This window comes from Emys orbicularis, chromosome 3, assembly GCF_028017835.1.
Source record: "Emys orbicularis isolate rEmyOrb1 chromosome 3, rEmyOrb1.hap1, whole genome shotgun sequence".
Taxonomy (NCBI): Eukaryota; Metazoa; Chordata; order Testudines; family Emydidae; genus Emys; species Emys orbicularis.
Genome location: NC_088685.1, coordinates 87,640,047 through 87,664,012, shown reverse-complemented (window position 1 = coordinate 87,664,012; position 23,966 = coordinate 87,640,047). Strand labels below are relative to the sequence as shown.

General features: G+C 41.1%; 1 protein-coding gene across 1 annotated transcript in view; it reads right to left on the bottom strand.

Annotated features, from left to right (window-relative positions):
• Window positions 1–267: 267 nt before the first annotated feature.
• Window positions 268–23,966, bottom strand: part of AMD1 (adenosylmethionine decarboxylase 1) — a 45,904-nt gene continuing 22,205 nt past the window's right edge. The window contains exons 2-9 of the mRNA XM_065400694.1: window positions 17,943–18,029; window positions 13,164–13,290; window positions 9,648–9,750; window positions 7,166–7,208; window positions 6,924–7,068; window positions 5,599–5,691; window positions 5,344–5,499; window positions 268–2,493 (exon numbers count right to left, since the gene is read on the bottom strand). Coding sequence (XP_065256766.1) covers window positions 2,350–2,493; window positions 5,344–5,499; window positions 5,599–5,691; window positions 6,924–7,068; window positions 7,166–7,208; window positions 9,648–9,750; window positions 13,164–13,290; window positions 17,943–18,029 — 898 coding nt within the window. The 3' untranslated portion in view covers window positions 268–2,349. The remainder of the gene's footprint in view (window positions 2,494–5,343; window positions 5,500–5,598; window positions 5,692–6,923; window positions 7,069–7,165; window positions 7,209–9,647; window positions 9,751–13,163; window positions 13,291–17,942; window positions 18,030–23,966) is intronic.

Genomic DNA, 23,966 nt, shown 5'->3' with positions numbered 1-23,966 from the left:
TGGTAAGTAATTATTTGGAAAGAGTAGGTTTAACCTTCGTAAGAGCAGCTTAACATCTCATTTGACTTGTTTTGGTATACTGTCCCTTTAGGCTATAAGTATATATTCTGTTCAATGTATACAATGCATATCCCCAAGTTTTTAAGCGCAGAAGTAAATTCAAGCTAATGAATACATTAATCTGATTCATATTTCAACTAAGCTGAACAAAAAAGCACAAAGTGTGATTTGTAACATACTGGATCATCACTACAGACATTTTATTAAGCAAACTTTTATTGAAGCATTAAGTTTTGTGGTACAGATATATTTAAATTATCAAAGTCTAACACCATAGAGAAATTATAAAACCATACTTCCCCCTCTCCTGATCACCAAAGATAGTTCATCAATAATCCATTCAACAGCTTTCATTTTCTATCTAAGGCTTGTTTATATAAATTTGCATTTTTTTCAACTTTACTCAGAAAGATCTTCGGTCTGTTTGTATTATAGGACCTCAAGCCAACATAATGTCAAATCAGTTGGGACAATGTTCAAGAACAAAAACCACTTAAAATATTGGTCCTCAAAATATAAAGCACCAAAAAAAACACTGGGTGCCATCTACAGAAGAAAATTGTTAACATTGGTAGATAACTTCTTCAATGAAGTCTTCAATCAACAATATGGTTAAAATAAGTCAAAATAATGTTCCAACCACTTGATTTCCAACCAAGCAGATTTCTTAGTTTAGAAACACTAAAAAGGTGCTTCATTTATAAATACGGAAGGAACAAAAAACACCATTGTGTCAATCCAGAAAGTCAAAACAATATTGTGAGGACAAGAGGGAAGTCTCAAATTTGTAGTTATTAACTTGGTCTCATCTGCTAAAATCCCACAGTATTTGCAAACATACCTGAAAATATGCCAACTCTTGAAAGCCTGCATCTATTAGTCAATAGATGTTAAGTGACTGAATTACATACTTTTACTATGAATAGCATTCTAATTTCACTGTGTCCAGGTGTCCCAGACAGTTCTTATTCTACGCATTCACTTAATGCCATCAAGTCATGGTAAAAGGAACCACCACATTAGTTAGGAGGAAAACAGGTGAAGTCACAACACTGTCGAATACAGCATTAGTCACATGCACAACGCCACAGGACTTTCAGTCACAAGATAAAGGCATTGATTTTGTTTGGAATGACAAAACAAAGACATTTAGACCAGTTTATAGCATATTTTCTCAAAACTGGAAATGAAAGTTAATGTGTAACAGTTTACTGAGAATGACCCAAGCTCATTAGCATAGCTAGCCTGGTAAATTCCACCATCTTTTTTGCTAGGTCCATCTGCCAACAAATTTGAGTGCACCAGCTTTAGTAAGTTAGTCTTAAAAACATGTAGCTTGAGTAGATTACAAAAGGTGAAAAATTATAAGCAACAACAGTAACAGCTTTTCAAAGTACCAGTTCAACTATGCCAAAGCATCTGTATCCTGACAAATTATTTCCTGGACCTCCTCTGAATGTAGACTACCCTACGAGCCAATATCAACTTGGGCAGTAAATGGGATGAGACCAAACTTGACCTAAGCTAATATTTGAACCCAAGTCTCTAGAAGTGAAAGGCTAGTGCATTATCCCACAGTGCTATAGCATATTGCCCTTTAGTCTTTCTGAACAAAATCCTATGAGTTTAAAGGACTAAAGCTATGAGTAAGAGTAATTTTATTATAGCTCAAATAAAAAGCCACACCCCTATCTGTAGTAGTCTTTACTTGTTCTCAATCTTGCCAAATAATTTCTATCAAGTGCAAGAACTTTGATTCAACCATTGAAATGACTTAGAAATCAATTTCATTAGAGAACACAAATTTGTCAAGAAATGGTCTAAAGATTGAAATGACAGCAAAGATGAAAAAAATCTGGCAGCAATTTAACAAAGAACTGTCCAAGATGAGAAGAAGGCTGAAGCCAATGTCTAATGAGGACGAAAGCCTTGTCTGTGGGGAATTTTTGGTGATACCTGGAGAAAAGCTATACTGTGTGAAATCCTAATTGAGTTGTTTTTACAAGTTTTGTAAAGTCTCATACAGTAACATTTCTCTACATGCACTTCAATTTCACAGCAAGAGTGGCATAGAATACCTAAACACAGAAGAGAGCATTCATGCAAGATATCTAACTCCTTGATATAATAATGCATACAATTCAAAATGATTATACTATGATTACATCTAGGGCTTTCCGCAACTACAAGGTGGTAGTGGAAAGCATGGCCCCCTGAATCATTAACTAGAAAGCAGCCACCACCTTCTATAAGGGATCTCTTTTTGCGTTTTTTCTTCATTTTTCTTAATCAACTATGTTGCTGCTGCTGCTTCTTCTTGGCAAAACTGGTAAAAACAAAATTGTAATCATTGAACTGAGCAATCTGGCGATCAACACGTTTAAACCCTTCAATCTTCTGGGCAGAAGAAAACACTGTGCGACATTTAGAACTCTAGAAACAAAAAAAAGTTACATTCTTACATTTTCTGAACTTTTTCTTACTTAAATTAACATTCAGCAGATATAAACTTCTAAACTAGTTTGCGGCATGTTCTTGGGATGCAATTATCAATGTGGTACTTTGAATGAAAGTGCTGTAGGAAGCCACTGCAGTCTCTTAAGAAGAAACATAATTCTGTTTCCTACCCGGCCCCCTAGGTCTTTCATATTGCTTCTGTAGCAGATATGCAGGTTAGATGACCTGATCAGCACTTAAAAGCAGTGCTTCTAGAACTACCAGTTGTGACCAAGAATCAAGCTCTTATTTACCATATATACTCGTTCATAAGCCGAATTTTTTTAGTAAAAAAGGGAAGCACCAGAGAAGGGGGTTGGCTTATGAACGGGTATAGAGAGGGAGAGGTGGGACACAGCCCCTCTCCCCCAACAGAGGGAGCAAGGAGAGGCAGCAGAGCCAGTCTCTCCCCACTTCTGGCCACGCTGCTCTCCCCCCAGCCTTTGAAGCAGGTGCAGCCACGCTGCCCGGTCTGGCCCACCGGAGCAGGCTGCAGCCAGGCCAGAGACATCCTCCCCTGGCCCTCCCCAGGTAAGGTGGGAAGGGATGGGATGGGGAGAGTGTGGGGGTCCCGGGCTAGGAGTGGGGTCATGTGGGGGGTGGTCACAGGGGTTACTCCCCTGACTCCCAGCTTCTGCCCCTCCCCCCCAAATTTCCCCACCAGTTGCTGTCCCGGCCCGTCAGGGTAAGCAGCTGGTGCGCCGGGACACTTTGTTTACTTAGGTTTACCTCCGTACCTACAGACGCTCGAGGTAAACAAACCATCTCGGCCACCAGCGGCTTATTCTGATGGCCCGAGAGGCAAAGTTTGCTGACCCCTGAATTATAGGGTCGGCTTATGAACAGGTTATAAAAAAATTTCCATTTTCACTTATCCATCTTGGGGGGGTTCGCTTATAAACGAACTGGCTTATGATCGAGTATATACGGTAGGTCAGGGGTAGGCAACCTTTCAGAAGTGGTGTGCCGAGTCTTCATTTATTCACTTTAATTTAAGGTTTCGCGTGCCGGTAATACATGTTAACGTTTTTTAGAAGGTCTCTCTCTGTAAGTCTGGGGGGTGTGTGGAGGTGCAGGGCAGAAGGCTGGGTGTTGGGGGCGACTCGAGGTCAGGGCAGAGAGCTGTGGGGGTGCAGGGCAGAGGGATGGGTGTGTGTTGGGGTGGGGAGGTTCAGGGCAGAGGGGTGGGGGGTGCAGGGCAGAGGGATGGGTGTGTGTGTGTGGGGGGGTCAGGGCAGAGGGCTGGGGTGCTCGGCTCATGGAGGTGCTCCCAGCCTCCTGCCCTGAGCGGCTCATGGCAGGGGGCTGGAAGGGATATGCCCTGTTCCACCCCCTCCCCCCAGGCTCCGTCCCTACCTCTCTCTGCCTGCTCTATGGAGCAGTGAGCACACTGCGCGCAGCTCTGCTCCGCTCCCCCGGGCCATCACCAGCAGGGAGAGGGAGGGGGAAGAGGGGCGGAGGGGCCGGAATGCACCAAGCTGTGGGAAGAAGCGGGGCAGGAGGGAAGCTTGGCTGCCGCAGGACCAAGCTTCTGCCTCCTGCCCCCACAGGGGAGAGCGGTGGGGAGGGTCTGAGGGGGGCCAGGACCCCCCCCCCCCCCCCCGCTCTCCCCTGCGGAGGCAGAAGCTTGGTCCTGCAGCAGCCAAGCTTCCCTCCTCCCCCAGCGTGGCGCTTTCCGGCCCCTCCCCCTCCTCCTCTCACCGGGCAGGCAGCGTGCCACTCAAAATCGGCTCGCGTGCCGTAGGTTGCCGACCCCTGCGGTAGGTATATCCACAATGCCTATTCAAAAGTGACCGGAGAAAATTCTAAAGCTTGACTATTCCTGTATTTTAGCAATTTCTTGAGAATAAAGATATTTTAAGAGCCCTGGCTTGAAGTCCAGATTAACTGACTTCTAAGTTTTGTGTTTGATATACAGTAACTCCTCAAAGTTGTCCCGCTTAATGTTGTTTCGTTGCTGATCAATTAGGGAACATACTAATTTAAAATTGTGCAATGCTCTACTCTTACGTTGTTTGGCTGCCTGCTTTCTCCACAGCTGGCAGCCTCCCTACGACCCGCCCCCGCGCCTACCACCCGCCGGCAGACCCCACAGATCAGCTCCTTCCTCCTCTTCTCCCCCCGCCTCCTGCCCGCAGCAATCAGCTGGCTTGCAGCATTTTGGAGGCAGGAGGAAAGGGGGAGGACTCAGCATGCAGGTTCCCCCTCCCTCCCTAACATGGCAAGCCAGCTGATTGCCCTGGGCAGGAGGAGGAGAAAGGACTCAGAATGCCTCCCCCTCCCTCCACTATACAGCGATCAGCTGGCTTGCAGCGTTTAGAAGGGAGGGGAGGGAGGAACCCGGTCGCAGCGTGCAAAGTAAAGGGGGAGAAGGTGGAGGGGGGGAGAAGAGGTGGGTCAAGGGTGGGGGCTTGGAGGAATGGGTGGGCTGAGGGTTGAGCCCCCCGCCCCTTGTGCTTGCAGTGTAGTGGAAGCTGCCCTGACACCTAACCCCCCCATTTACATTAATTCTTATGGGGCAATTGGATTCGCTTAAATGCGACTAAGTGAAACGATGTTTTCAGGAACGTAACTACAACGTTAAGTGAGGAGTTACTGTATACCAAAATTATGAAGACTGTTTGGACCCCGAAGATTGCTTCTTCTCCTTAGCCCAAGCAGCTACTGTTCAAATTAACGGAAATGGAGAAGGGAAATAAATGATTTAAAAGCAAGGATATTTTATTTAGTTGGCATCTATGTCTAAAATTACCTTATTTAGTTGTCAGTTAATGAAAGGAGACTTACCTGATTAACAAAAAGGGTGGTAACAAATTTTCCTGGCTTGAAAACATCTACAACCTTTCTAATCAGCTCATCGTAGGATGTCTGACCAATGTTTGTTTCAAAACTAACGTAAGAAAACTCTGGTTCTGGAGTGATGTGAATAGTCCAATAAGTTCCCTGAAGAAGGCAGAAAAGGTTAGTCAGAATCATTCATAGAAACCTAACAATGATTTAAGTATCAATACTCAATGATAGCAGAAAAAGTATGAAACTTACATCCGATTTCATCCCATTCATTGAATACCCACAAGGATTGAACATTGTAGCATCAATGACAGAACCTGGTATCAGGTCACGAATTCCACTCACCTGAAACGTAGAAGTAAAGTTACATACTTTGCACTTTATACCAATGAACTTCCATACTTTGGTAGCCAGACTTGTATAATACAAAGTCAGTGAACTCCAATTTAAGAGACCAGGCTCAGAAGAGATGTCAGAATTCTTGCTTGGACAGGGAAAGAAGAAATTTAACATCAACTAGAGGCCCATTATACAAAGACTTGCTTTGTATCCAGCACTACCCCTGTAGGAACACCTGCCACAGAAATCAAGGTGGCCTGGCCCCTTTCCCTCAAATCTTTAATGTATTTTCATACTAATTCTTAGTGCCAGTTGCATGTTTCACTGAAAAGCAATTTAAGGATGAGGGTGTAATTGACAATTTCTGCTATGATTGCAACAGATAAAAATGGAGTTTAATAGTCCCAGCAGTCCCAGAGTGAGTAATGAGGACTGTTTGGATTTGCTTTGAAGTCTGAACAACATTCTCCCTTATTCATATTCTAAAAGTAGGGTTCTATTTCACTGAAAGTACAGGTCTCCCAGACAGTACTTGCACTGTACAGTCATTCACTTAAAAGCCATCTGTTTGAAGTCCTATGCATATTTCAGTGAGAAGCAGTGACTGTCTCTTTTTACCTGAGTCAAAAATGTTGGGAGGGAGGTAAGGATCACAAAAGATGGAATTCATACCTAAATTTTGTTATCAGAAGGGGGAACTTCACCAACTTTCACCATAAAAGAGGATTTTTTAAACTTTCACAGTTTTAGGGGAGAAGTTTTGTCTGAGTTTTAGACTGATAGCTATATGGTTCAACTAAAATTAAGCTACTGACTTGTCCATTCTTTTATTTCTGCCAGTCTCCATGTCTTCAGTTTTACGTTCTGTCTGTTTCAGTCTCACTCAGTAGGTTCATGTCCTTTTTCTTCTAAGAAACCCATACTCTTTCACCTCTTTTCCAGACCACCAGTAAGAGATTGCCATCAGCAACTTCCAACAGATGGTACAATGCTCTTCCAGTGACCTGAAATAGGGACACTAGAGAGGAAAGGTGCTCTTCTGCAAAAATTAGTTGTCTCCAGAATTCCCAACTTGTTTTGGTTCTGGGAGAGAGTCTGAACTATGTGTCTGCCATGGCATTTTCCCTATTAATCTCTTTCCCTACCACAGGATGCGGATTATGAATCAGCAAGTGCTAGGTGAAGCTACAGTTGCTCAATTCTGACCATCCCATATAAAATTTTAACTCCAGACTTACACGAGTGACATCATTTGCAGTAACACCGTCTTTCATGTAGAACTGGTCCATAACTACTGGATCAAGCTCGCTCATCAGAATTTCCAGTGTCTGATCTGGCTGATTGGTTACCCGACTTTCTGGGAAATCCAGAGTGTACAAATACCTGTTTAATATACAATCACTTCTGTATTATACTAGCAGCACTTCAAACTGACCTGTACTTTAGAAAACAGATTTCAAAATCTTAAAAATATACCTACCAGCAATCAGAATTCATACGCCCCATGCAATAAGCTGCTCCATCTATTTGGGACAGAAGGAAAGTCCATTTATAATGCACCACAGCTGATCCCCTTCTCAGTGAAGGGACTAACCTAATTTCTATTCTTAACAAGGACAATGCAAATGTCATATATGGGACATTTAAAATGGTCTATTACCCATCTATTTGGCACACTACACCTGTTCTTGTAATCTTGTATATAAGGACACTCAAAATATAGTATCAGAGGCAGTTGTGATACTGTTCATTTTTCTCTTTTCTAACAGATTGTCTGTCACACAAGCCCATCATTTATCTTTTAGGTCTACCTTTATGAAACATCTTTAATGTTTTATTTATAAGGGCAATGGGAATTAAAAACAGACCTGTGACCCATTATGATACACAGTTACAGGCTAGGTCTTTAAATAGCAGGCTCACAAGCTAGCTGTTCACTATAACAAAACATACCTGAAGTACACTAGCTCAGCAACTGAATACGTTAATATAAGGGTGTCTAGTCTATCATTCAGGATCAATATGTTAACATCTAGTCTCCTTTTACTTTTTAACTGGAGAATTTTTAAATTTAAAGTACTTTCAAAGTATTTTGAATTTTGTAAACTGCCTAGCTTAGTACATCAGTGTGGTTCTACTTTGAACAGTGCAAAACTTGCACCTTTTACTCCGATTTGCTCCCAGTGCGCATTCAGAATCTCATCTAACATTACTAAGATTACACTGCTTTCTGTTTCTGAAATCTGCAGAGCCACCACCACTAAATGTCAGCTAGATTCTATTCGATCTTTTAGGGCAAAAGGATTGTTTACTACTTCCCACTCAATTATCATTCTGCATACCTCACCTCACTCACGACAGTGGGGTGTTGCAAGTTCCTAACTGGACATAATGTGGGCTACAGAAGCTTGACAGTGGTGACAAAAAAGAACCTAGCTCAATTTTCAGATCCCAGGCTGAGTTTATGATGCCAGCATGTTCCATATCAAACACGTCATTAACAGACAGCATGGAACCTCACAATGAAAGATTTAGAGCCACTTCAGTGTAAGACTAAACCTGAATGCTTTTTAAAAAAAGTTACTAGGACCTTGGAACTATACAGTAGTAGCCACCTTGCTGTAGTTATTAGGCCGGGTATCCTCAGTGGCCACCTGTTTGAGGAGCTCTATGATTTTAACACTGCTGGCTTAAGCATATCAAAACCCTACAAATCACAAACATAGGACTGGAAAGGACCTCAAAAGGTCATCTAGTCCAGTCCCCAGCCCTGAGGCAGAACTATGCATTATCTAGACCATCAATGACAGGTGACTGTCTAACCTGTTCTTAACCTCTGACAGATTCCACCACCTCTGTGTTACCTTGTTCCAGTTAGGAAGTTTTCCCAATGTCTAGCCTAAATCTACCTTGCTGCAATTTAAGTCCCTTACTTCTCATCCTGTCCACAGTGAAGCAGCTATATTCCCAGCCAGTAGAGCAGCAATGTGGGTAGGCATGCCAAGGTCTTTAATCCTGAGGTACTACCAGTTCAAAGCCTACCAGGCTCCTTTTAAAAATTTATTTTTCTTATGTTATTCAATCTCTAATATATCCTGGTCAGGAAATTAGCAGGTACAGTCTTTGGTTCAGAGGTGGAGGAGTCTGAGATAGCCTGTACTGACTGTGAAAAGCTACAACAGCGGTGGGCAAACTACGGCCCGCCAGCCATTTTAATCCGGCCCTCGAGTTTCTGCTGCGGAGCAGGGTTGGGGGCTTGCCCCGCTCTGGCGCTCCAGCTGGGGAACAGGGTCGGGGGCTGCTCCACGCAGCCCACGGAAGCAGCAGTATGTCCCCCCTCCACCTCCTCACGTAGGGGCAGCCAGGGGGCTCCGGTTTGCACGCTGCCTGCACCCCAAGCGCCGCCCCCGCAGCTCTCATTGGCCAGGAACCACAACCAATGGGAGCTGCAAGGGTGGCGCCTGCAGATGGAGCAGTGTGCAGAGCCGCCTGGCCATGCCTCCGCGTAGGAGCCGGGGGGGGAGGGGGAGGAGAGGGGGCGTGACAACGACACACAACATACCTCTGCTTCCGGGAGTCGCTTGAGGTAAGCGCCACCTGAAGCCTGCACCCCCTGAGCCTCCCCACGTGCCTGAACCCCAGCCCTGATCCCCCTCCCACCCTCTGAACGCCTCGATCCCAGCCCAGAGCACCCTCCTGCACCCCAAACCCCTCATCCCCAGCCCCAATTTTATGAGCATTCATGGCCCGCCATACAATTCCTATTCCCAGATGATGCCCTCGGGCCAGAACGTTTGCCCACCCCTGAGCTACGTTTTCACAACTCTTACAGCCACTTAGCATGTGCAGAATGTCATGACTACAACAGGAAGAATCAGTAATAATTTATTAGACAGACTTAACTAAATACATAACGTATGCTTTTAATACATAAATAGACAATGACAATTCCATTAACTCACTTGGGAAAATTTCATTAAGGAACTCTACTTCTTCCTGGAAATTCCTATGTGGGTACTCCTGGTGGGAAGGCTTCATGAAATTCTTACGCGAGTAAAAGAAGCTCTGAAAAATAAAGTCAACTTGGATATTTAGCATGCCTGGGTACTATTCTAGAGATTTTTACATTCTAGTTGGACAGCAACTAAGAGGTATAATTAGATTCAAACGCTCACCATTACTAAACAAATCAGTAAAGAAGAGGTTATTCATCCTATGGAGTAACTGCAGTTCCTGGAGATGTCCCCCCCATGCGTGCTCCACTTTAGGGTGCGCCTATGCCTCTCAAGCCCTTGATCAGAGATTTTTCTGCTCGCAGTGCCCATTTGGCCTGTGCACATGCCCTATGCCTTCTCATGTCAGAGGCTATACAGAGATGTGCGGGCAAACTTCCCCCAGTTCTTTCTCCACCTGAATGTCTCCGCAGAGAACAAGCAAAGGGGAAAGAAGGGCAGGTTGTGGAGCATCCATAGATGCACACATCTTGAAGAACTGCAGTTACTGCACAAGATGAGTGACTACTACTTTGAGTACTGCAATACCAAGAGACGCATCGCATCTGACAGCATGGGTAGGCAACCTATGGCATGCACGCCGAAGGCGGCACGTGAGCTGATTTTTAGTGGCGCTCACGCTGCCCAGGTCCTGGCCACCATTCCGGGGGGCTCTGCATTTTAATTTAATTTTAAGTGAAGCTTCTTAAACATTTTGAAACCTTATTTACTTTACATACAATAGTTAAGTTATATATTTTAGACTTATAGAAAAAGACCTTCTTAAAAGGTTAAAATGTATTACTGGCACGCGAAACCTTGAATTAGAGTGAATAAATGAAGACTCGGCACACCACTTCTGAAAGGTTGCCGAGCCCTGGACTAAACTGAAGCACAGTACTTCAAAAATGTATGTACTGGAGCCCATGTAGCGACCCTACATATCTCAGACACTTGTACATTCTTAAGCAATGCTGTGGATGTTGCTTGTGACCTGGTAGAATGTGTTATCACCCCTTCAGAAGGATGAATGTCTGCAGTCTAAGAACAAGTGACAATACATCTAGATATCCATCTCGATAGTCTGAGCAGAAATCATGGATACCTTGGATCTATCTGCAAAAGACATGAACAGCCTGAGTGACCTTCAAAATTGCTTGGTCCTATCTAAGTGAAAGGCCAGACAGCCCTTCTAACATCCAGGGTATGAAAACATGACTCCTGCAGAGAGTTATGTGCTTGAGGAAAAACACTGGTATATGAATAAATTGGTTATTTAATAAGGTGGAACTCAGAAATTTAGGTAAGAATTTAGGATGTGGGCATAAAGAAACTGTATCCTTGAAGAATACTGTAAAGGGGGAAACCTCCCCCAACTCTACAGGCTGACAAGATAGCTACTAAAGAGTCTTCACAGACATGCAAGAAATCAGGTTGCCACAGGTTTGAATGGATGTTGCATAAGATAATTCAGTACCAGATTGAGGTCTCAGGTCAAGGTGGGGTCTCCAGTCTCGGGGGGGGGGGGGGGGGGAGGGGGAGGGGGAAGAGAGTAGAGATTTGCCAAACCCTTATTAAACTTAGATACAGGATGAGCAAATATAGAAAGCCCCTCTACAGCCAGATGAAAAGCTGATATTGTGGCCAAATGGACCTTAGTTGAGCTGAGCTAGAACGTGGTGAGTCCTGCAGTACAGGGGACAGTAGCAGTCTGGAGACTGAGGTTTCAGTATCGACAGACTCAGTACCCATGAGGAACAGGGATTCCAGCTCATCCGTTATGGACAAGTCCCTCGCATATCTGAACTCCTGCAGGTCTGAGTAGGCTACCATGTCCTCCATATTAGTGGAGGACATGGTAGCCAAAGCTGATGGTACTGCCAATGGTGGGCATACTGATGTAGGTGCTGATGGAGTCTGGTTCCACTGCTTACTTGGTACCGAGGGTGCAGAATGGGTAGATACCAATTGAAGGATGAGTTTGATGGTACTGGACCAGGATGCTTATGCTTGTCATCCTTGTCCCCAGTACAGAATACTGAAGCCCTGTAAGAGCCATGTCTCCCACTAGAACTCCAGGGCTTTCCAGCTCCTCTAGTACTGGAGGAGGAGTCCTTCAATGGTACCAAATTGAGAGCTCAAGAATCTGGAGACCACAGATCTCACAGGGGACTGAGCCTTTTGGAACAGGGTCCTTCAGATAAGAGTTTGTACTCCTCTCCTCTTTGGGAGCCCTCTCAGAATCCTCCAATGACTTTCACTTCTTAGGAGAAGCCTGCTTCGGATCTGTCTGAAGACAGATGCATGGAGGGGAGGGATCTCCTGATCTGACTCAAGACACTGGTCAAAGTAACTGGTCTATCATTAATAGTCTGAGCTTAATCTCCCTGTTCTTCTTTATCCTCAACTTGAGGGCTAGAGAGACATTGCACTTCAAGGACATGTGGGATTACCTCAAGCAAGACACTTGGAGTGGCTGTCACTCAAAGGTATAGCCTCTCGGCAAGAGGGGCAGCATTTATATCTGGGAGCCAGGCATGCCTTGCCAGGAAGGCAAGCCCCCCCAAGAAGAAAAAGTCCTCTATTTCTCTAACACTTATTAATTAACTATAACCGCTAACAACTAACGAATCTTAACAAAACTATAAGAATACAAAATTGCTGAGGCACACTAGAGCTCCATTTCAGGTCAAGGTGATAAAGGAACTGAGGGAAGTTTGCTTGTGCATCCCTATGCAGCCTCATTGTCCAGCACAAGGAGGCATAAGGCACATGTACATGTCAAACAGACACTGCTAGTAGAAAAATCTTCAATGAAGACCTCCAGAGGCATATGTGCACCTGAAGTGAAGCACCCATAAAGGACACTAGAAGGAGTTAATTTATCAGGTCTCCTATACCAAAGGAGGCAAAAAAGAGCATTCACTCAATAGATACAGATCTTTGAATAGCTACTTTATCTGTGTTTAACCTTTTAAATTTAAAAAAATTAAGATTAGACTGATGGGCCCCAAGTTTTCACTTCTGCTTTCTTTTATTGTTTGCAAATTCCATGTGATTCCCCATCACACACCCCCACATTTAAAAGGGGGGAGAATCATGTAGAATCTAGAATTTTCTTCAGAGCTAAATCCACATAAGCAACATCTTAGCTCTCACTGACAACTTTACAATAAGATCCAGTGAATATACAAGGGAAAATGTTTCTTAAAGACTAAAGAAGCAATCTTATTTCAAACTCTGAGTTACATTTGAGAAGTATTAAGATAATTTGACCGTGTCCTTTTTTAAAAAGGAACAAAGTTAAAAAGTACATACAGGATTTATGAATGCCATCTTTGTACAGAAATGTATGAAAGTTATAGGAGAGGAGATTACATCATTAAAGGAAGCAGAGTTCATGCAAGTTGTGAAAGACTACATGTGAAAAATGAATTCAAAGGTCTTTGCACCAAATCTTTGTTAGTTGTATTTCTGGCAGCTTACCTGAATTGAGTCAAACCCACTGTACTCCCTAGCAAGCTCCAACAGGGGAACCAGTGCTTGCAGTAAGAGGGTGGTACCACATGTCTTCAAAATGAAACGTCTCTTGGAGACAAACATGCTACTCTCACTGAAAAAAAGAAAATGTCTTACATTAAAAATGAATTGGTGGTTTAGATCTTTGTGCAGCACCCCTCAACAAGGGTTACAGTATATGCACATTAAACTTATGTACAAAACAAACTTGTGGCAGGATTTGGAGAGCAATTATTAGACCGGGGTGGGCAATAATTTTCACAAGGGGCCACTCCATGAATTTTGGAAAGTTGTCACAGGCCGCACATTTCTACTATATTAACGGAGGGAGTGTGGAGTCTGGGAGGGAGTTTGGTGCAGGAGAGGGCTCCAGGCTGGGGCAGCAAATTGGGGTGCAGGGCCTGGGAGGGAGTTTGGATGCAGGAGGGGGTTCTGACCCAGGGAAGGGGCGCGGGTGTGAGGTGCAGGCTCCGGCCGCAAGGTGCTTACCACAGGCAGCTCCCAGCCAGTGGCGCAGCAGGTCTCAGGCAGACTGCCTATCTGCTGTCCTGGAAGCGGCTATGGCCAGCACATCTCTGTGCACCCCTTGGGGGGAGGGGGCCAGTGGGTCTCCGTGCACTGCCCGCCCCCGCAGCTCCCATTGGCCGGTTTCTGGCCAATGGGATCTGTGTGGACAGTGCTGGGGGTGGGGGCAGTGCGTGGAGCCACCTCCCTCCCCACTAGGGGCACGCAGAGATGTGCCAGCAGCAGCAGACCGCTTCCGGGAGCAGCGTGGGACCACAGCAGGCAGGCAGCCTGCCTCAGCACCCCTCTGCGCTGCGGGACTTTTAGCAGCCGGGACTCGGAGATCACAAAGGGGCAGAGGAGGCCAGACAGAAATGTTAGATGGGCCGGATCCGGCCCATGGGCTGTATTTTGCCCACCCCTGGATTATACTAATTCCAACACACTAGAGCCAAGCTTATCAATGCTAAGGTAGGTAACTACAGCGTACAAAGACATCTGCTGCAATAGGCCTTTGCACCCATATATGACAAATCAGAGCAAGATTTCCAGACGTGGCTAGTTATTTTTGGGTGCTCAGAATTTCTAGAAAGGGCCTGATTTATCAGAAAAGTCAGGAACACAATCTGAAAATCAGATTTATTCAAGATGTCAACTTAACATCCAAAAGTCATTAGTCACTTTTCGAAGTCTTGGCCTGAGATGTCAACAATAAAAAAAATCAAGATTCTTTAGTACAAGTGTGTGGAATTAGCCTCCACAACTGTGAATAGTTAATATGCCTGTTCTGAATAAGCATGTATCAGATAAAAGCAGCAGCTGGATAATTTACTGTTTACTTGCTGCAACTGCATTTGAAAAAGCATTTTAACAAAAACAGGCAAGCATTCATGTACAATTCAGTATTATGAGTATTCCAAGATGCATAATATATATTCACAAATCTTGATTAGTAAATACAGCTATCAGAAAACAATGTCAGCATTCATGTAAGGAAGGTACCAGTAAATCTCAGAAAGACTGTTGAATTTGAATAATCAGATCCATAATGCCCATGTTTTCAGCATTTGTTTCAGATTATATTAGTTTGACCACTGTATCTAATACATCAAATTAATTCATCTTTGGCTAAAAGAAAGTAACTTTCCTTGCCTGAAAATGCTATGTTTCTTTAGGAAACATTTTTGGTTGGTTTCATTACTATTCACTATGACAGTGGGTGAAATGTCTTGCTACCCTAGAAACTAAGATTACAGTACAAGCAGTATATAAGTTTTTCCAGAAATTCCAAGTATGGAATTTGGACTACAGCTTTAATTAGTTACTGAAATGCTTTCCTGAAACACAAGCAATTCCATTTTAAGACTAATTAGCTTTATATACAGGCACTGAAGAAATGAAGTGGGCCAGAACAAAATCTCATTGCTTTTTATAAAGTCTTAGATTCCAAAGCCAGAAGGGATCATTGTGATTGATCTAATCTGCACAGGCCATAGAACTTCCCCAAAATAATTCCTGTTTGAACTGGAGCATGTATCAAAAAACATCCAATCTTTATTTAAAAATTGCGATTGGTGGTAAATCCACCGGTAAGTTGTTGCAACCGTTAATTACCCTGTTAAAAATTTACACCTTGTTTCCAGTCTGAATTTTGTCCACCTTCTTCCAACTATTGGATCTTCTTATACCTCTCTCCCCTACACTGAAGATCCCATTGTCAAATATTTGTTTCCCTCTCTAAGGCATCTGGCATTTGCCACTGTTGGAAGGCAGAATACTGATCTAGACAGACCATTGGTCTGACCCAGTATGGCCATTCTTATGTTTATGTTCCTATATATGACTACCCTATCCTCATTATTTACCACTCTAACAGGCATTGCTAGGATTTCTTGTTTCCAATATACTTTAAAAACTCCTCACTGTCCCTAGCCCTGCTAACCATGGATTTTTCCCTGAAGACTTTAGCTTTATCAATATTCTACACTTCTATCAATTGCGGCTTATTTCCCAAGCTAGATAGGAGGAAGTTTGTATCTAGAACAGTGCAGATATTTCTGTGAAGAATGCAGAGATTGCACAGCCACCAAGGAGAACAGACTGTATACTGTCTTCAAGGCATGGTTTGAGCAAACCTTGTATTTTCATTTACACTACAGTCTCCTTTAACCTGCTCTAGAAGCTCAAATTATGCCCCTTTAAGCTGCCAGAGGAGTATAAGTGGCTCTTGTATATATGACAATTTGGGCCCCATACATTTCAGCTGAAAAAGCAAATTAGTGAAAAATTAGATCAAGAAGGCAGAGCAGCCTGGACAGAACTGTAACTTACTGCATCTGCCAGTGAAGATATAGTAGCCAGAAGGCTATAGATTAGTGTCTGTCCATAGTGGCATTCCAGAATTAGGAATATATACCTAAAGGTCATCAATATACCTTTAAACTGAACCATGGGTTAAAGAAACTGAATATGAAAATTAAATTGAGAACAGGACATTTGTTAGCCACAATGAAAGTTAATTCAAATGGCATATACTAAATGAGATGCTGTAGCCTTTAATCATGGATACATTTATGGAAATTTCAGTTACTAACCTGGTCTGATCCTTTGATTTAAGATCACACTATCTGACAAATTAACCTTAGTAAGAAACTTGCAGAATCTATTAGCCATGCTGAACAAATTAGTTTGCCACTTCCAGAATTTGTTCAGAAATACTATTTGGAGGTAGTCTTCTCCATTTCATAATCAATTAGTAAGAATTCAGATTGCCTCTCAATTTATGGCATGAGATACATGTGTTATGCAAGATAGCCAACGTGTTTTTAAAGCTACATGTTCATTACAAATCAGTGACTACTGACAGATCTGAACGTCAGTGAGCCAGATACTCAAGTACACTATTAGCTGAACTGGGAGATGGAGTGTTTGATACACATTGGCTATGTATGTTTACTACTCCCTTCTTCTGGTGCAATGTCAGACCTGTTCAAATATTTGTTTCCTGTGGGTGGCTGCCTTATGGAAAGTACTATTACTATAGATTCATTTTTCCTTTAAGAGACAAAAATAGGGGTTATGCTGTGTGCACAGTTTAGCTAGTTGTGTATTTTTTGCAGCCATGGATTCGTAACAGATTAAATAGCAAATGAAGTACAAGACTGCAGATGCTGGAGGTTTTCTAATACAATTTCTTCAGGAGTTTCTCACAAGCTTTCTATTTTTTGATTAACAAATTTATGAAAACTGAAACTTTTGTATTGTGAAGGACTGCCTCCAAGGTGCAGTTTGTGGTCCTTGTAGTGAAATGAGAGTAAAAAAAAATATCAATCTTTATTTTCCACACATTTCCATTTGACTGAAAAATGTAAACGTTAAAATCTAGAGTCATACACAACAGGCAGGCAAGTGTGTTTTTGCCTCTCACTTTTTGGAATGTGGGGAAGCAATTGAAAGAAGAGAAAGTGCAGAAGATTCTTTTCCTTAGTACACCACTACCTCGATATAACGCGACCCAACATAACACGAATTCGGATATAACGCGGTAAAGCAGTGCTCCGGCTGGGGTGGGGCTGCGCACTCCGGTGGATCAAAGCAAGTTCAATATAATGCGGTTTCACCTATAACGCGGTAAGATTTTTTGGCTCCTGAGGACAGCGTTATATCGAAGTAGAGGTGTATAAGTCATTCAAGATTCATGCAGCACAGCTGCAGAAACCAAGGGGGAGGAATTCCAGGAGATTTCAGGGAATCTGAAGATTTGTTTACTGATGTCCTTAGTTCAGCAGCTATATTTGCTTTCCAGAGCAATTAGTCTGATTTCTATATGTCATGTAGATGCAACAAAGCTAGCTTTGAAATTAAGTTTCCAGTTAGTCTTCCCACACACTGCTGAACATAATCCTTGTACGTTTCATGAGCCCTTAATGTGGGAGATTTCTATTGATCCCAAGGCAATGTCTACTGATCAAGTAAATTCAATCACAGAACTAGACACAGATATAAAGCTAGTTCCTTAATCCTTCGAGATGCAGAACAAGACAAGCAGTAGTGCAAAACCTTTATAAAATGATTCATGATAACTGAGCACAAATGTGAAACATGTTTACAGTTGAGACACCGTAAGATGTAGACATCAGATAAAAATCTAGAGACTAGAACTAGGAATGACTACTTCTTGGAAGAATACAATTATGTATATGCTTGTGTAAAACAAAGTACTTTGTTGGAATATTGGCTTACCTGAGTACATAAGCTTCCTGCTTGTCAGTTTTTGTCACACTTATGATCAAACAATGCACATTCTCCAAAAGTTTGTCCCACTCAAACCTATAAAAGAAATCAGTAAGTCAAAGCTAATTCAAACACCAAGAGATTTTTGCCACAGAATTCAATTTAATTCTATAGTTAAGGTATGGTATCATTTTTAAGATGAAGACTTTATATTAAAAACTGTAAGCCACAAGAAATATCACATCTAACACCTTCAAATTTAGTTTTGTTAAATGGTAGTTTACTGCCCCAGTTTGAGTTTACACATCAGCTAGCTGGTTTCCACCAGTTTTATTTTTAAGTCACCATGGCTTAATTGACACTGCATATGGATTTAAAGCAATCAACTGCTCTTTCCTCTGGGAAAGTATACAGCTACACTCGGTTAATTGCTTCCATACTTTGCTAGAGAAGATTCATAAACCAATTCCCTTACATTTTTGCAGCAGGTACTCTTCAGCTCAGCTAACCACTCATTCCTACACCATCCAATGGCACTAGTTCCTTGTAATTTGTAGACAACACCCTCTGGCATTAACTGGTAGTCAAAAATCTTTTTCCCACCTGCTAATTGACCTTGGCAAGTCACAAACTGACAGCTTACCCATCTAACAAGACAGTTTAGCTACCCAATTGTGGTTTCAAATGTTAACACTTTAGACATTCTTGGAGATGAAAGATGCTGAGTATTAATTTGCTTGTGCACTGTAAATAGTATTGACAATCCTTCCATTCCCATTTTACTAGGAAATAGGAAATTAGACAATAAGTAGTAAAACCCAAAACGAGCCTGTAAAAATACCCACAATGTTTTTTATGTTATAAGTTTAAGCTATTATAGAAACTTCCACCTATAGTTACAGCAACTACTTAGCAAACTTGACTAGTTTGGTTAGAGATGGACAACCTGCATTTGAGCTACCAGAAGTTTCAGTTAGAGTGCATGTCAGCCCATATTCTTCATACAAAGTTCCAGCTCCCTTGAGTGTGAACAAGTGCTATAAACTTCTGAAGAACCATAGTCTAGACTAGAGATCAAAAACCACTAGGTGGCTACTAAGAAAAACCAGCCATGTAACCTTGAGCAAGTCACTTAATCTGTGCCTCAGTTCCCCATTTTACAGAAGGGGTATATTTCCTTTGTCTCAACTGTATGCTCTTTGGGGAAAGGACTGTTTATATATCTGGACAGAGCCTAGAACAATAGAACTCTGATAATTTCAAATAAGATTAACATCTAGTTTTAGTGACATGATCTGTGATAACTGGCATACAGGAGTAGTATAGGATGTTGTCTAAATAACGTGTGTGAACAAGCCATTTGCTTTTGCATTTTTTTTTTTTTAAATAAAAGCTGATTTCCCCCCCCCTTTTTCTTAACATGACAAATCTTGAGTTTTTTAGTGCCACTTTAAGCAGCTTCATGACATGAACATTAATAAGTTTTATTTAGGTTAGCCTTCTGTGGGGCAGGATTAAAAAAGTGTAGTCCACATAGGATAAGCCACCGGGTTATAATGCCCTGGTAATCACAGGATGATGCACTAGGACAGGTTGTCTCTCCACCCCAACACACAAACAAGTTTCAATGAATAAAGTGAAACCTGGTCAATTAAGACCAAAACTTAACTTATAGTAAACATTCTCTAGAATATGGTGTATCAGAGCACTATTTTTAAGCTTCCACACAAAAAATATACTGGCCACTAGTACACGTTGCTCATCCCTTTAAACAAAACGTCATACTGAAACTTCAGACTCCCAAAGCTTCGCCTACATTTATCTAATGTGCAACTTCCATGGAAGTTAACAAGATTTTAAATAATGCAATCCACAAAAAGTGCTAAGATCCATATCTACTGAAACTTGGTAAAGCTAAACATTTGATAGCTTCATCATGAAAAAGCTATGCATCCATATATTTAAATATCTCTTCTATAAGTGATCAGTGTTAACTACAGCCACCACTAAACACCAACTAATTTCTTAATGAATGACAACATAAAAATGTAACAGGCAAGCCACCACACACCAGTTACTTCACCTGACTGTTTAACATTTAAAACTTGCATTTAATGGGAATAAACTGAGTAATCAGAAGGTGGTACACAGTGAAATAAAGTGTTTCACAATTATGAAATTAATGCCAAATTCCAGTTTAGCAGTAAAAACCCATTCGTCTATGTATAATGCCAGTACAAAGTTGAACTCAAATGAGAAAGATAAGCAGAAAGTGTGCCACTGAAGAAAAAATCATTTGAGAATTAAACCTTTAAAGATTAAAGCAGTAACTTTCAGCTGAACTCTGAACTCAGCACCAAACACTTCCAGCAACCCATTTTATAGTCTACCATCTATATTACTTCTTAGTCTTCATAATCAGGGATTTGAAATGAAGGAATCTAAAATGCACAGCAGGTGTTTGTGTTTTTTTAAAAAAAGTCTAAGGTGATGAAGTTTCTATTAAAAAACTAGAAGAGACTTAATTTAGTTCCTCAACTGAATATATTTATCTGCATCTCCTGTCACTGTTACTTATCTAGCTGCCACTCTGTTCCCTTTCTGGTCTAGGTGCCCCTTATTACCACTCAAGTGGTCAGGCCTTGTGCCTTTACCTCTCTTGGGGTGGATTTCTGCTGTTCTCTCACTCTTAGATCTGGTTGCAGTATCCTGTGTAACAAGTGCTTACCCAGGTTCTGGCACCTGTAGTTCTTCCCTTAGGGAGTCTCACCAGTTGTGTAGAGTGACAAAACAGCCTTCTTGAAGAGAAAGTTATTCTGCAATAAGACTAAAGGCATGAGGAAAAAGGGTTTTAAAACAAATGTTCTTCATGCATGTCCATTTTACACGAAAGGCTAACCATCACCTGATGGTACCCTAACTTCTTTTAACACCAACAGGCGCTTACCTCTCAGCCTAGCAGCACTACAGCAGCACCACTGTAAGCTCTGTCATGTAACCATCGCCTAAGTCTGCTTGCTCCATACTCTCCCCACTACCCAACACCAATAGTCTTACTTTGAAAGAACTCTAGCAGATTTTAAAATTCCTATGTGCAGACGACATTTTCTGTCCTGGCACTGTCTCAATCTCCCTCAAATGTTCGTAGAGAAGTGATTATCTAGGGTCATTTTTCCCTTTCCGCTTATTTTTCCTTACAGACTTCCTATTACACTTAACCAATATATTTATGCAGTAAACATCCCAATCACCAGATCACCATTCAGTATTTGTAAGTTTACAAAGCAGCTTCAATTCCATCAGTCCTGCTTTAGAGCACATTTAAATTAAACAATTTATTAAGAAAATGCTACCCAATCTATAAAATTATGCTGGGCTTCTTGGTTAAACTATATCAAATTAAAATGCACATTTCTGAATATCCTTGTAGCTGCCAAGCACAAATTCTAGGAAGTCCATTACTATCTGACAGGTAGTTTAGCTGACCCCAGCTTCTCTCCCACCTCCCACTTTGCTCTAGACTGCTAAATCTTCACAATTTAAGTTAACAAGCTTTCACAACCCATAAAATTTCATTTTATGAAATTTTAAAACAATTATTTCTTGGTTAACCAATCTAAAGATACTCCTAAATCTCAGTGCATCTCATAGCACGTTTTGAGTAGTATATGCAGGATGGATTTGGTTTAAATCAAACCGATTTAAATTGAGTCTTCCTGACTAGTGATTTAATCATGGATTTCTACATAAGAGTGCATTCTTGTCAGTTGTTATAACCTTAATACATTTCTTCACAACTCAGATTGATGTAGGTTTCATTTTTAGAAGGTACACACCACATATTTTTAAAGTGACTTATTTTGAAAGCTTTTCAGATTAGTTTTATAGCTATATCAGAAAATGAATGATTGGTTATTTCATTTACCAAAGGTAATTGAAGCAGATATTTATGAAGTCACTGGGAGGTGAACTTCTCCAATTCAACGGGTTTAATCATTAATATTTGGAGGATTTTCTTGCCATGCTGTATTAGGAGGAGAACATCACCAGACAGACATTTAAATTGTTTTATTTAATTAAAACGTTATGTATTTTAGATTTTTTTCTTCAACAGCAAACATTTTAACAAAACAAGAATATGAATTTTTGAATTTAGTTAAACATTCAATTTTTTAAAATCAGGTTTGTTTTTGTTAAAATTGTTTTTAACTAAAATAGTTAAAGATTTTTTAAAAACAAATTAAATCGACTGTCAGCCACGTCAACATGAGAAACTTAAAATATTGGCTTCTGCAGCTAACTCAGTAATCTTCTCCTTCATTTTCCTGTTTATAATCTGGAAAAGAAAAACAAGCTTTCCTGCTTTTTCAGGTCCCAAATGATTTCTCAATTTGAAATGAATTAGTCCAAAGGAAGAAAATATTCTTTCTACACAGCAGAAGCTACTGCTGTTAAAAGTGAGAGTATCACTTCAATGGTCTCTGAATCCAAGTGCTTAAGTGACTTCCACCAGTTCACTGGTGTGACTTTCTTTAAAACATCGCAAACATTTCTTGAATGGTTCTTATTCCCAAACTAGGTCTCTTTACGGCCTGCTGCTATTATAGGTTTTCCCTTCTAGCGAGAATGGTATGGTAGATCTCAAATCAATGAAGGCTACAAGAAAGACCTCAAGATTTCTGAAATATGCTGCTCAAACAGTTTCACTTTTGTTTCTATTGCCAGTCCCGTCCCCCCCTACCCCACATTTATCTCCAGACTACTTCATGTGCATATCTACTCCGCCCCCAACAATCTTCTATTCATTGAACTTTTTGAAACTTTGCACTTTTAGAGAGGTAAGGGATTGATTCTGTGTACACAAATTTGCAGAGGGACAATAGGGTTGAGGTCTGTTATTGCTCACCTCTATATATTTATTTAAAAACATTTTTGCTGTTAACAAGCATGTTATCTCTGGAGACAAATCCACAATTTGAGAACTGCAAAACTAGGCATCTCTGATGGTATCTTCTAGACTGAGCACTGAATCCCATTGGGTAGATAGAAAGATTAACCTAAATAATCTATATAGAAGCCCCTGGAACCCCATAAGATTGGGTCCCTAATCCATGAACTATTGAAACTCATTTACAAAACTTTTCTTAAACATTACATGAATATATTGTCTCATACTATAGAATTAGAATTTATAATCCCTATTCCATTATATGAATGAGATCTATGAGCTATAATGTATCTTAATTAAAACTACCTTTAGATGGATTTTTTTCCTCAAAGCATTTTACCAAAAATCAGATTTTTTTTATTTAAATCTGATTGATTTTTATCCACCCTGTATAGTAGTTGCTTGAATAAGACATCCTGTACTATTAAGTCAGCTGTATGCCTACAGTATTGGCTGGGCTTACTACCTTTTTTGCTGTGTTCTTATACACTCAAAAGACAGCACTATCTCCTTCCACCTCTTATGTTTACCAGGTTTTTCAGATTTAAAAAAGTAATACTGTTCCAACATGCTGCATTTGATCACAGTATGATCTGTATAAACAAACTAACCTTGAGAAGACTTGATACAATGAAATTCTAAGAGGAATAAAAAGATACCTGGGTACTTCCTAAAAGATTAGATTCAGGAGTACATTGACAGACTGTCTGTATCTTCCCTCTTTTGTGCAGTTCAATTGACAAATGAAATTGGCTTTTGTACTCATTTATTTTACCCAAGTGAAGGATTTTTCCCTTGACTCCCAAAGTGGTATATTTAAAGCCTTTTTTTTTTTTAATCTAGGCAATCTAGTCATTGGTGTTCAGTTCCTACATTCTGATGCTAACAGTGTTAAGTGTTAAAATCGTACATATATTTTCTGTTGGCTGAGTGAAGTGAAGCCTTACACTCCACTTGATGGCATTTTTCTTAGTACTTTGATAACTTTTGAAAACTGCAAATGATCAATTCTAAAGTTTCAGAAAACATTCAGGGGAATGTTCAAGGCAAAACTCCTACTGATTTAATTGAAAGCCTGACAGCCA